This window comes from Erythrolamprus reginae, chromosome 10, assembly GCF_031021105.1.
Source record: "Erythrolamprus reginae isolate rEryReg1 chromosome 10, rEryReg1.hap1, whole genome shotgun sequence".
NCBI lineage: Eukaryota > Metazoa > Chordata > Lepidosauria > Squamata > Dipsadidae > Erythrolamprus > Erythrolamprus reginae.
Window position 1 is genome coordinate 40,062,254 of NC_091959.1, and position 14,497 is coordinate 40,076,750.

The window sequence follows — 14,497 nt, forward strand, 5'->3', positions numbered from 1 at the left end:
TCCCCCTGGTCAACCATCAAGCTAGCCGGAAGCTTGAGGTTCTTCAAATGCTGGTGGTCAGGCCTGGAAACCATCTTGGGCATTGGATCTTCGGCCACATTTAGTGCTGTGGGAAACTGGGAAGGGGGAATTGTGTGAGTGGGGAAATATAACCAAAATAACATTCTTTTCTCCGAGCGTCAAGGTCACTCGGCCCTGCACCTGGAAGGATGTGCCTGGGAAGCCTCTCCAGTTGGGACAATGCATTGACTGTACCATGTGATGGACATGAGGGTGTTGGGGCAGGGACTTGAACTTTCTTTTGGGTGTGGAAAAGCGGAAGATTTCAGATTTGGGTTTGGCCAGATGTTCCAATATGACATCTCTAATAAAATGGAACTTTGAGGAAATCTATGCCTTGGAATTTTCTTTTGTTGGGGATGTCACTTGGAACTCTGTCAGCTGGCTGAAGTTATCGGCTGGTTGAAGCTATCTTGACATACAAGTTGAAATTTATCAACACTTCCTTTTTCTCCAAAGCGGGACTCTCCAACCTTGGCAACTGTATGACTTTTAACTCCCAGAATTCCCCAGCAAGCATGGCTGGCTGAGGAATTCTGGGAGTTGAAGTCCACAAGGCGTAAATTTGCCACAGTTGGAATGACTGTTTCTATGCAGTTTTTTAGAGTGCTATATTTTACTGTGTTGTTGTTTAGTGTTATATTTTGAATGTGTTTGAATGACCACCTTGAATTGACCATGTTAAATGACCAAGGGTTTGAATGACCACCATGAATTGACCACTTTGAATGACTAGGGGTTTGAATTGACCACCTTGAATTTTCACAAACTTTGTTTCTATTTTTGACTCCATATTTATTTTTTAAAAACATCTGGATTTGGTTCCAGTCATGTCAGTCATTCCTTTTAAGATGTGTGGACTTCAACTCCCAGAATTCCCCAGCCAGTATGTGGCTGGGGAATTCTGAGAGATGAAGTCTACACATCTTAAGAGTTGCCAAGTTTGAAAAACATTGATTTTGAATTTTTAAAATAGCTTTGTTAAACAATTCACTATTGTGAGCCGCTCCGAGTCTTCGGAGAGGGGCAGCATACAAATCTAATAAATTATTATTATTATTATTATTATTATTATTATTATTATTATTATTATTATTATTTGTTGTTTTCATGTTTTATGACTATTGTTAGCCTCCCTGAGTCCCTTTTGGAGAGGGCAGCGTATAAAAACAGACAAACAAACAGACAGACAAACAAACACCATTTTAGAAAAAATGGAGAAGACCATTAAGGGTGTGTGGAAAATCCTCAATTGTTCCACCTGTAAAATAAAAGCTGCATGAATCAAGTGGTTTTGCTCACACCCAGAAAAACTCTTGTGGTCTGAGGTTGGACCAAAATTTATTTTTATTTATTTTTCATGCTTATCATCTACCCATCTCCCTCGGAGAAATGCAGCTGTTCTGGGCAGACGTGAATAGGGAGAGAACCAGCCTCCTAAGAGAAACCAAGACAGTTAAAGCAACGACTGTATTTTTTGGAGTATAAGACGCACCTTTTCCCTCCCCTAGGAGGCTCAAAATTTAGGTGCATCTTCTACTCAGAATATAGTTTTTGAAGTTTTTTCCAGCCCTAACGAGGTACTAACGATCTTCACAGCTATTCACTCTAAATAAAGCTTTTATTCATCCCTAACCAGGGGATAAAATAATGTGCTGAAGCTGAACGGACTAAGGATCCTAGTCAGATGAATACCTGGTAGGTAGATTTCCCCCCACCACCAATTTTCCTCTCCCAAATCTAAGGTGTGCTTTATACTATGGTGCGTCTTATGTGCCGAAAAATATGATAGGTGCGTGATTAGTTGCAAGAGCTTACTTTTAAGAACCGTTTTTATTTTGGTCATCATGGGCTGCACAGTGGTTTCTCCGTCAGACTGATGATCGCTTTCCCCTCCGTATTTCTCCTCCATCCTCCTTTTCTTGGGAACGCAAAGACCCTCTTCCAGCAGAGCATCCACATCATTATCAAATTCATCCTGAAAAACATACCGTCAGGCAGATACCACGCCCCATATTCTCCTCACTCCTTGGAAAGACGGGCAAGGCTGCAGAGATCTATAAATTGCCTCAGATTGTATCAAGGTGGCAGGTTTCAAGCCGTGACTAAAGTAGCTCAGCAGCTCTGCAATAATTCAGGAAGATTTGATTTTTATTTTTTTAATGCAGCCACTATGATGAGCTTTACAGATAGTCCTCATTTAGTAAGCACAATTGGGGCAGAAGTTAAGTGAAGCAGATACAGTGATACCTTGTCTTACAAACTTAATTGGTTTCAGGACGAGGTTCTTAAGGTGAAACGTTTGTAAGACGAAACAATGTTTCCCATAGGAATCAATGGAAGAGCGATTAATGCGTGCAAGCCCAAAATTCACCCCTTTTGACAGTCAAAGCGCCCAATTTTGCGCTGCTGGGATTCCCCTGAGGCTCCCCTCCATGGGAAACCCCGCCTCCAGACTTCTATGTTTTTGCGATGCTGCAGGGGAATCCCAGCATCGCAAAAACGAGTGCTTCGCTGGCAACAGAAGTCCTGGTTTCCCAGCGAAGGGAGCATCAGTGAAATCGTAGCATTGTAAAAACACTGAAGTCCTCGAAACCCCACCTCCAGACCTCTGTGTTTTTGTGATGCTGTGATTTCACTGAGGCTTCCCTCACTGGGAAACCCCATCTCTGGACTTCCATTGCCAGCGAAGCGCCCGTTTTTGCGCTGCTGGGATTCCCCTGCAGCATCACAAAAACACAGAAGTACAGAGGTGGGGTTTCCCATGGAGGGGAACTTCAGGGGAATCCCAGCAGCGCAATAATGGGTACTTCACTGGCATCTCATCGGCGGCGGTGGGTTTGTAAGGTGAAAATAGTTTGTAAGAAGAGGCAAAAAAATCTTAAACCCCGGGTTTGTATCTTGAAAAGTTTGTATGACGAGGCATTTGTAAGACGAGGTATCACTGTACTAGGTGAATTGGCAACTTGGCTTATGATCTTCCTTCAACTTTCCTGTGCACACCCAGTGAAGGCTGCAGTTGTGAGAATTGGTTAAGTGGCTTTTTTCATTCTTGGGACAGCAAATGGTTGCCACCCAAGAACTGCTTGTACAGGTAAGTTCTCGACTTACAAGCGTCCGTCTAGTGTCCATTTGAAGTTACAATGGCACTGAAGAAAGCAACATTTTTTCAAACTTATGACCATTCCAGCACACACCCTGCATGGTCACATGAACAAAATTTGGATGCTTGGCGACTGGTTCAGATTTATGACAACTGTATTGTCCCAGGGGTCATGTGATCCTGTTTTGTGACAAGCAAAGACAATGGCAAAAACCAGATTCACTTAAGAACTGGGCTGCTAACAGAACAGGGGAAAACCCTTCTCTGTGGCGGCCCCGACCCTCTGGAATCAACTCTCCCCAGAGATTAGAATTGCCCCCACCCTCCTTGCCTTTCGTAAGCTCCTTAAAACCCACCTCTGTCGTCAGGCATGGGGGGAATTGAGACATTCTTTGCCCCTAAGCCTTTATAATTTATGCATGGTATGTTTGTTATATGGATGTTTAGTTTTATAATAAGGGTATTTTAGTTGTTTTTAGTATTGGATTTGCAAGATGTTTTTTATTGCTGTTGTTAGCTGCCCCGAGTCTACGGAGAGGGGCGGCATACAAATCCAATAAATAATAATAATAATAATAATAATAATAATAATAATAATAACAACTGCAGCAATTCACTTAACAACTGTGACAAGAAAGTTTGTAAAACTCACTTAACAGTTGCCTCAAAATTTCCCAACAAAATGTTTGGGCTCAACTGCAGTTGTACATTGAGGACTATCTGTATCTTCTCTATGTTTAAGCCTCAAGCCCAAATTTTGCTCCAACAAGATTGTCTTCTCTTACCTCTCTCCCCCCAACCCTACCCCACTCCCGTTAATATACGTGCTGCAGAAATGCCATACATTGGCAATTTCCTTGCTGAACCCAACGACAACAAAAAAACGTAGTTACCTCGTAAGGATAGTGCAAAGTTTCTTCATCCACTTTGTCTTGTTGAACAATCACCTTAGATGCAAACCCTGCTTCTTCATCTATTTCCATCAAATTCTCTGTAAAATCTTCTAAATCATCCAACACTGCATATTCCACTCGCTTTTCCTGATCTACCTTGTTGCCCTCATCCTTGGTCTCCTCCTTTGCGGCAGCTACCTGAGCCGCCAGGCCACCACTACCCCCACCGAGAGGGCAAGCATGCACATCCCCATTGATACCACGGATCCCTAAATCTGCCCCTGCCTCATAATCTGGCTCAGCTCCAGTATACAGCACTTTTCTGTCTTTACTTCTGCAGCTGTCTGTAAAGTTAACACTAATCTTTACATCCTTAAGCAATTTAAGATTGGGAATGAACTTCCTAACCGAGGGCGCGTAGCGAGCAGTTCTTGGGCTTTGGTCGCTATGAGGATCTATGATAAGACGACTTTGGTAGCACGAAGATCCCTTGGTGAGGAGGTGCGTCCCGTTGCCAGCGTGGGCGTCCCCAGCAGGGGTATCTGACTGTCCATCACCACCGGAGCTAACGTCCATTACCTCTGCGTCACTGGACGTTTGCAGGGGAGGTGGTGGAGGCTGTTCGCTGGGCGGCAGTGGTGGGGGACAAGAAGGGTTCTCCATGTTCATTTCATTGCTGGCTGGCTCTTTTGGAAGGGGAGGTGTGGTTTCACAATTCTCCATCGCTAAAACTTACCCAAAGGGGAAGAGGGGGAGGGGGGGAAATAACAAACCCACTAAGTTTTAAACGAAAGATTTGTAGGAATCTATGATCCTCACATGCAGAAATCCCTCCAGAGAGGATTGGTCGTGGTTTAGTCAAAAGGCAACACTGATGGTTTAGTTAAGCTGACTACATTGCTCTTTTCATTAATGTAGACAGCTTTCAGAATCACTGTCTCAATTACTGGAAATCACAATGCATTCAGCTTAAATAGCTGATGTCCCAGCTAAGAGCTTCTTCCATTGGCTGTTGTAGATCTTCTTGACTTCTTTCAGCCTGCAAAGAAAAATAGTCAATTATCAATCCCTTGTACTAGGGAACACAATTCAATTACTCAATCCTGAGAATAATGTACAGGTAGTCCTACTTAACAATAGTTTAGTGAACATTAAAAGTTACGATGGCACTGAAAAAAGTGACTTTAGACCATTTTTCACACTTACAACTACTGTAGCATTTTTCGCCCTTACGACTAACTACATGGGGCTACCTTTGAAGAGTGTTCGGAAACTTCAGACCGTGCAGAATGCAGCTGCAAGAGCAATCATGGGCTTACCTTGGTATGCCCATGTTACACCAACACTCCGCAGTCTGCATTGATTGCCGATCAGTTTCCAGTCACAATTCAAAATGTTGGTTATGACCTATAAAGCCCTTCATGGCACCGGACTAGAATATCTGCGAGACTGCCTTCTGCTGCACGAATCCCAGCGGCCGGTTAGGTCCCACAGAGTTGGCCTTCTCTGGGTCCCGTCGACTAAACAATGTCGTCTGGCGGGACCCAGGGGAGGAGCCTTCTCTGTGGCGGGCCCAACCCTCTGGAACCAGCTCCCTCCAGAGATTAGGATTGCCCCCACCCTTCTTGCCTTTCGTAAACTCCTTAAAACCCACCTCTGCCGTCAGGCATGGGGGAACTGAGACATCTCTCCTTGCCTATATAATGGGGCTTTTAGACTTTTAATGTTAGATTTGTTATTTTAGACTTTTAATATTAGATTTGTTACTGTATATTGTTTTATCGCTGCTGTGAGGCGGCATACAAATCTAATAAATAATAATAATAATAATAATAATAATAATAATAATAATAATAATAATATGGGGAAAATTCACACAAGTGGCTCACTTAGCAGCAGAAATTTGGGGATCAATTGTGGTCATAAAACAGGATTATCTGAATTTCTTTTATTGACATAGTTAAAAAGCAACACAGTGAAAAAATGAAATATTACATTTCTCTTGAAGTTCCTAGTTCTAAGTTAACAATGGATTATAGCCAACCCAACCTTGGTAAAATTATGATGATGTATGGAGTATGGTTATGAAGACTTATTTTCATTTAATGTATAGCTTCCATAGCCGTTGTTTTGACCATTATATTTACAAGGTCTGGAGTGACAAGTGGCAGGCAAGGATGATGGTCTTTCATGGAAATACCATCTCCAACTTTGATAAGCCTCCTTTTAGAATTCAAAGGATTGGAATAGCTAGATAGAAGCAAGTAGATGAATAAGTAGATTTATTTCAGGTTGTGTTCAATAAAAAATTTAGGGCAAAGTGTTACACTGTCATGAAGCAACACCAAGCTGGACCAAGTTAAAATTTGCCAGAATAAATCTGTAAACTTTGTTGCCACAAAACTGACTTGCTTAAACACGCTGTCTGCTAAAAGAAAAACATACAGAACTGAACAAGTATGTCATCTAGCATACTTCCCCCAAAAGCAGCATGAACAAAACAAAAACAAAAAGGACCACACACTTTGAAAGGCAAAGAATTTGCAAGACTGAAAAAGCTGGTGCTTTTTCTAGAAATTACTCACAGTCATTGCTCTGCAGCTACCACAAATTTATTGTATTAGCTTTCCCTCCCCCCACCCCTTCAACTGTGTTCAATTATTAGATACTGCCTGGGCAAGTCCCTGCAGTTTTCTTGGCAAGTCATTGGTCATTGCTTTCTTCCATGAGTCTAGAAAAAGTGGCTGGCCCAAGGTTACCCAGCTGTCCTTGAGGCTAGAATTCAAGTCTTCCAGTTTCCAAGCTGATGCCTTCAACTAATACTACAGCCACCCTTATTTCTCAGGCATTTTTCATTCCATTGTTCATGCCACATAAAATCATTACTCTCATGCCTGAAATATTTCCCTTTCTTAAAGTTTTGCTTGCTGCCATTTAAAAAAAAAATCAAATAAACACTGGATATCGATTTAATGATTTAACATACATTCCCAATGGACAGCCAAATGGGTTGCTGAATGTCAAGACATAGGAAGACATACTGTATACCAGTTCAGTATCTGATTTTTTTTCATTGCTGCGCTTCAATGGTTAGATGGCTGAGATTGGTATTTGAGTACAGATCTTTGTAACATTCATATTTTATTTTGTTAATGAAAAAAGGTTCTCCCCCGCCCGCAAACACCCCCCCTCCCAGGAAGGCAGCTGTATTCCCCCGTCCACCTGAAGGTCCAGGAGGGAAGTGTTTTTAACAGGAAAGTGAACCCAAGAACAAGGGGGTACAATCTGAAGTTAGTTGGGGGAAAGCTCAGAAGCAACCTGAGAAAATATTATTTTACTGAAAGAGTAGTAGATGCTTGGAACAAACTTCCAGCAGACATGGTTGGCAAATCCAGCAACTGAATTTAAACATGCCTGGTATAAACATATATCTCTCCTAAGATAAAATACAGGAAATAGTATAAAAGCAGACTAGATGGACCATGAGATCTTTTTCTGCTGTCAATCTTCTATGTTTCTAAGGTCCATTTTGACCAGAAAGGATGAGTCTCCGGAGAGGGGCGGCATACAAATCCAATAAATAAATAAATGATCCTGGATGGGGACTCCCCAAAAGCCCTTGGAACCCTGTAGACCAGTGATGGCGAACCTATGACACGCGTGTCACCACTGACACGCCTAGCCATTTTTGGTGACACGCGGCCGCCGGAGAAACGGAGCTTTAGGGAGTGCAATTGCAACCGCAATTATTATTATTTTTCCTCTCCCCTTAATTAAGAGGCCGGGCGATTTTCGCCCCGCCGATATTTGCGATGGCTGGGAGGGGCGAGAACACCGCCTCCCAGCTGATTGGCGTGGTGCCAAGCATCAAACGGTGGTTGGCTCGCAGGGGCCGCTGGGAGCGAGGGGAGGGGTTGCAGGCCTCCTCCCTTCCCCCTGCCCAGGAAAGAGTTGTAAGAAAGAAAGTTGTAAGAAAGCGCGCTTTCTCGGAAAGCCAGCTTTCCTGGCCAGCACAGGGCTTTCCCGCCGCTCCCTCCCTCCGAAAACACAACGGAGGTCCACAGCGAAGCCGAGTGGAGCAACGGGAGGCTCAGGCTGGTGGCGGTAGACCTCCGGGGGTTTTTCGGCGGGGGGGGGGGCAGGAGGACCTTCCTGGCTTTCCGGGGCAGCTGGCTTGAGACTTGTGCCGGTCAGCAAAGCCAGCTGCACGCCGGAGATGTGGAGAGAAAGAAGGGAAAGAGAGGGAGGGAAAGAGGAGAGGACAGAAGGAGGGAGGGAAGGAAGGGAGAGAAAAGTGAATGAGAGGGAGAGAGAAAGGGAGGAAGAGAGGAAGGGAGACATAAATATAAAGAGGGAGAGAGGGGAATAGGGGAAGGAAGGAAAAGAGAAAAAAGTGGAAGGAAGAGAGAAGAAAGGAAGGGAGAGAGAGAGAGAAAGAGAGAGAGAAGATAGGAAGGAAGAGAGAGTGAGAGAGAGCAAGAAAGAAAGAGGGAAAGATTGAGAAAGGCAGCGTGTGTGTGTGTGCGCGTGTGTGCGTGCCGCTGATGGTCCGGGAGCTTAGCGTGTGCGTGGAGAGATGAAGAGAAAGAGGGAGAAACGCAGCGTGTGTGGGGTGTGTGCGCGCGTGTGTGTGTGCTGCCAGCGTGTGCGTGGAGAGATGAAGGAAAAGAGGGAGAAACGCAGTGTGTGTGTGTGTGCTGCTGATGGTCCGGCAGTTGCAGCGTGTGGGGGGGGGGCGCCAATGCTAAGGCAGTCCGTCCGTGGTGGGGCTGCAGGGCAGGCACAGCAGCCCAGGGAGAAAGAGGGAATTGAGATAAAGAGAGAGGGAGAGATGAAGGGAAAGAGGGAGAAAGGCAGGGAGAGAAAGATAGAAAGGAAGAGGGAGGGAGAGATAGAAAGGAAAGAGGGAAGGAGGAAAGGGAGGGATAGAAAAAAGGAGGGAGGGAGGAAAGAAGGAGGGTGAGGGGTAGTAGGATAGGGAGAGGGAAAAGGAAGGGCTTGGAGAAAGGCAGGGTGAGAGAAAGATAGAAAGGAAAGAGGGAGGGAGGAAAGAGGGAGGGAGACATAGAAAGGATAGAATTATAGATGCAAGAACTCGCTCATGTGTGATAGCGCACGCCCACACTTTATTTATTTATTTATTTATTTATACTTATATGCCGCCCAGTCCCAAAGGGATTGTCACTCAGACACTGTACTTTTCCGCCCACCCCGAAAAAAAATTAGAGGGAACACTGCCCTCGCCCCTCTGCTCCCTGCTCGCCTTCCAGAACGGTGTTACAGGAGACGGTGCTAAGGTAAACCCTTTCCGGGTTGTTAATTTGTAATTTTAAAAAATCATGCCGGGCTCGCAAAAAAGAGAGTCTGAAAAAAACCCCTGCGTGGACGTCGCACCATTTGCTTCCTCCTTTGGCGGCTCATAACTAGATTTTTACAACCCCCCACCCCCCTTGATAAGCTTTTACTTGAATCTGAACAGTTTGGGGGTTCGCCAAAGAGAGAAAAGTGAACGAGAGGGAGAGAGAAAGGGAGGAAGAGAGAAAAGTGAACGAGAGGGAGAGAGAAAGGGAGGAAGAGAGGAAGGAAGGAAGAGATAAATATAAAGGGAGAGAGGGAGAAAGAGAGGGAGGGGAAGATGGGAAGGAAGGAAAAGAGAGAGAGAAAGAGAAAAAAGTGGAAGGAAGAGAAAAAAAGGAAGGGAGAGAGAGAAAGAGAAAAAAGTGGAAGGAAGAGAGAAGGAAAAAAAGGAAGGAAGGGAGAGAGAGAGAAAGAGTGTGAGAGAGAAGATAGGAAGAGAGAGGGAGAGAAATGATAGAATAAAGGGGAGAAAAAAAAGAGAAATGAGAAAATGATTGAGGCAGAGAATGACAGGAAAGAGAGAGAAAGATAATTATGCATATTTGTTATTTAAACTATAAATATCACAAAATTATGTTTTTTTCTCAAGTTGACACACCACCCGAGTTATGCTCAGTTTTTTGGCGAATTTTGACACACCAAGCTCAAAAGGTTGCCCATCACTGCTGTAGACCGTGGGGTGACTTTATTATGTATTTATTTATTTACATGTTTGCTTGTCAAATACATACAAGAAAGTAGTTTGTTTATATATAAGCTAAGTAAAAAGTAATGATAAAAGGACAACAGGACAGTCGGACAGGGATGGTAGGCACAATGATGTGCTTATGCACGCCCCTTACAGACCTCTTAGAAACGGGAAGAGGTCGACTGTAGATAATCTAAGGGCCCTAGATTTTGTGGCCCACTTGTAGAGTTGTGGCCCTAAAAAGAGAAATAAGAGCCTTAACACCCCCGAAATCTAGAATTTAAACGCCATTAAAATAAAATACACCCCAAGTTTTTTTTTTCCAAGGATAAATTTCCTGACAATTAACCTGTGGAACTACTTGCCTCCAGAAGTTGTGAATGCTCCAACAATGGAAGTTTTTAAGAAGAGACTGGATAGTCATTTGTCTGAACTAGTGTAGGGTTTCCTGCCCAAGCAGGGGGTTGGACTACAGGACCTCCAAGGTCCCTTCCAACTCTGTTGTTGTTGTTGTTATCCTCCCCCCATCAAATTCTGAGGGATGGTGCCGGTCACTTGGCCACTGAGCCCTCCCCCCGTCCGTCAATCTTGAGGTTGGGGAAGGGGTTGGGGACACAGATTTCGGCCTCGAAGGGCCATGGGGCCTAGTCAAAGAGGCTCCCGCGGGCAGCCCCCTCCTCTAGGCGGAGGCGTCCAGGCCCGGCACTCACCTGAGCCATGCCCGCCCGGTCTTAGCTGCTCCTCTGGGTTTTTTCCGCCGTCCGCCAAGCTCCCAATCGACGCGAGGGAAGGAAACCCGTCGTCTTCCCGCCTCCTCAGTCACGGCTTTTTCTCTCTCACTGCCTTGGCGCGGACGCCGCCATCTTTAAACGTCTCCTCACGCCGCCGCAAAGAGAGGCGGCCCGACCCCTTTCCCCGCCTCCCGGCCAATCGGCTGTCGAGGAGCGGGCTCGCGCGCTTCCCGCCCATTGGAGACGCGGAGACGTTTCCCCCCTTCCCCGGCACGCGCGCCGCCTCCAGTAGAAACCACGGGCGGGGAGGAACGGCCAATAGGAGCGGCTGGAGGGCGGGACCCGAAGAGAGGGTGGTGGGGCGACTAGAAACGCGAGGGGGAAGGGGTGGGCTTTCGGGCTGTCGGTCAAGCTGAGGAAAAGCAGCTGAATCGCCAATAGGAAGACACTCTTCATAAATCATAATAGTAATAATAAAGATATATGAAGTGTTGCAAGGATGCACGTACAAATCCGTCCAGCTGGAGCACTCCAATCCTAGAATTGCGGAAAATATACTGCTAAAAAAAAAATAAAGGGAACCCTCAAAAAACACATTCTAGATCTCATTGAATGAAATATTCTCATTGAATTCTTTGTTTTGTACAAAGTTGAATGTGCTGATTACAAAATGAAATTGATTGTCAATCAGTGTTGCTTCCTAAGTGGACAATTTGATTTCCCAGAAGTTTGATTTACTTGGAATTACATTGTGTTGTTTAAGTGTTCCCTTTAATTCTTTGAGCAGTGTATGGGCAGATCACTAGAGTGGAGTGGATGGTCCACAGAAAAATTATTTGCATTTTTTATATTGAACTAAATACTATTTATCTTTTTTTAAAAACAATCATATTAGTGGTCTGTGGGATCTTCAGATCGTGCAGAATGCAGCTGCGAGCACGATCATGGGCTTTCCCAAAAATGCCCATGTAACACCAACACTCCGCAGTCTGCATTGATTGCGGACCAATTTCCGGTCACAATTCAAAGTGTTGGTCATCACCTATAAAACCCTTCATGGCACCGGACCAGGGTATCTACGAGACCGCCTTCTGCCGCACGAATCCCAGCGACCGGTTAGGTCCCACAGAGTGGGCCTTCTCCGGGTCCCGTCAACAAAACAATGTTGTTTGACGGGGCCCAGGGGAAGAGCCTTCTCTGTGGTGGCACAGGCCCTCTGGAACCAACTCCCCTCGGAGATTAGAATTGCCCCCACCCTCCTCGCCTTTCGTAAGCTCCTTAAAACCCACCTCTGCCGTCAGGCATGGGGGAACTGAGATATTCTTTCCCCCTACGCCTTTACAATTTATGCATGGTATGTTTGTTTGTTTGTTTGTTTGTATGTATGTTTGGTTTTACAAATAAGGGTTTTTTAGCTGTTTTAGTATTGGATTTACATGCTGTTTTGTACTACTGTTGTTAGCGGCCCCGAGTCTACGGAGAGGGGTGGCAAACAAACAAACAAACAAATAATAATAATAATAATAATAATAATAATAATAATAATAATAATCTAAGCATTATGAATTTAGTGGTCCCTGAGGTCTGAAAGGTTGGACTAGATCAGTGTTTCCCAACCTTGGCAACTTGAAGATATTTGGACTTCAACTCCCAGAATTCCCCAGCCAGCGAATACGAAGTCCAAATATCTTCAAGTTGCCAAGGTTGGGAAACACTGGACTAGATGACCTTTCAACTGTTAATCTGTATCTGAAACAAAATAATAAGCTAAGTTCTAATATACTAGAGCCAAAAATAAGAGGCAGCACAGTATATAAAAATGCCTAACTGATTTAATTTTGACAAGGAGCCTTTTTCCTCCCTGGATAGTACCTATTTCCCCTTTTTTATTTTCAAAGGCTTTGCCTCTGTAGTAAAATGAATGCTAGATTCTAAAGGTTTCCACCAGTGGATATGAAAACTCTATCCATCACCTCCTTGGAACCAGATGTATGCTGAACTGAACAGCAACAAGCAAGTGTGCATTTACAAGAGCGATCTGGCTTCTTAACCGCATTATAAGGCGAAAAGAACAGCTTGTTTATTCTGTTTTATTAAAAATAGCTTGGCTGCTGCTGGGAGGAAGGGGCACCGATATTTTTCTCCCCCGCCAGCAGCCCTTTAAAGAGGGAGGCATTGGGCTCGATTTGTTTTATAAATGGGTTTAATGCTACCTTCGGGGGCATATGCCTACAACACGCAACAGGATGCCATCAGTAAATAAATAATTGCAATTTTAAAAACCCCTTCCCGCCCCCAAATCTTAAAATCTAGCAGCGAAAGGACAGCATAATGTTGTGGCTGCTGGCTGAGATGAAATGTGGTTTAAATAAAACCCAGAGTCGCCGTTTGCATTCCAATGAACAAAGCGCCCTGTTAGAACACCTATCAACTACAGTGGTGCCTCTACTTAAGAACCTTTCGAGATAAGAACTGGGTGTTCAAGATTTTTTTGCCTCTTCTCAAGAACCATTTTCAATTTAACAACCCGAGCCCGTTCAAATTTCCCAGGAAATCAGTTTCCTGCTATTCCCCCTGGGTTTCTATCTCTGGTACAGTGTATGGGAGGCAGCCTCGCGCCGGGTGTATGGAAGGCACTTTCTCCTCCTTGTCGCTTCAGAGTCCCTCTTTTTTTTTTAAGCCTTAAAGTTTTGGATTTTTTTAAATTCCCTTCACCTCACCTTCCTCCTTCAGCAGTGACTATCCTCCGCCACCTCTTCTTTCTCCTCCTCCTTCCACCCAAATTCCAAGCTTTTACAGTATTTCTTTCCTAATGGGTTTGCACGCATACATCCTCAGAGAGGGGTGGCATACAAATCTAATAAATTATTATTAATTATTATTATTATTTGCTTTTACATTGATTCCTAGGGGAAAAATTGCTTCTACTTACAAACCTTTCTACTTAAGAACCTAGTCACGGAACGAATTAAGTTCGTAAGTAGAGGTACCACTGTACAGTACTAGTTTGTAGCTGTTCAACCTGAGTGGGTAGAAATGGTTGAAGCAGGGCTGCCTTAACTCATAGGTCTGATGGGCACTTGCCCATGGGCCTCACAAGCATAGGGACCCCATATTAATCTGAGTATGTTAACCCTCCAATGCACCTTGTATCCAGGGGCGCATTCCACTTATGAATGCTACCAGGCACTTTCCGTAGAACTCTGTGACCCTGGAGTGCACCTACGCGAGATTTTGCTTCTGTGCATGTGAAGGGATGCACGCATAAGATTTTGGCCTGTTCTGGGTCCTATTCTTTTTAATGTGTTTGTGAGTGCCATAGGAGAAGGTTTGGTAGGGAAGGTTTGCCTATTTGCCGATGACTCTAAAGTGTGCAATAGGGTTGATATTCCTGGAGGTGTCTGTAATATGGTAAATGATTTAGCTTTACTAGATAAATGGTCAAAGCAATGGAAACTGCAGTTTAATGTTTCCAAATGTAAAATAATGCACATTGTTTTGTTGACGGGACCTGGAGAAGGCCCACTCTGTGGGACCTAACCAGTCGCTGGGATTCATGCGGCAGAAGGCAGTCCTGGAGATATTCTGGTCCGGTGCCATGAAGGGCTTTATAGGTGATGACCAACACTTTGAATTGTGACCGGAAAAGTGATCGGCAACCAAT

At 44.5% G+C, this 14,497-nt stretch overlaps 1 protein-coding gene across 1 annotated transcript in view; it reads right to left on the reverse strand.

Moving 5' to 3' along the window:
* The window catches only part of DGCR8 (DGCR8 microprocessor complex subunit), a 28,712-nt gene extending 17,678 nt beyond the window's left edge, over nucleotides 1-11,034 (reverse strand). Inside the window, exons 1-3 of the mRNA XM_070762727.1 lie at nucleotides 10,813-11,034; nucleotides 4,057-5,095; nucleotides 1,879-2,038 (exon numbers count right to left, since the gene is read on the reverse strand). Of these exons, the coding sequence (XP_070618828.1) occupies nucleotides 1,879-2,038; nucleotides 4,057-4,779 (883 nt within the window). The 5' untranslated portion in view covers nucleotides 4,780-5,095; nucleotides 10,813-11,034. The remainder of the gene's footprint in view (nucleotides 1-1,878; nucleotides 2,039-4,056; nucleotides 5,096-10,812) is intronic.
* Nucleotides 11,035-14,497: the final 3,463 nt, after the last annotated feature.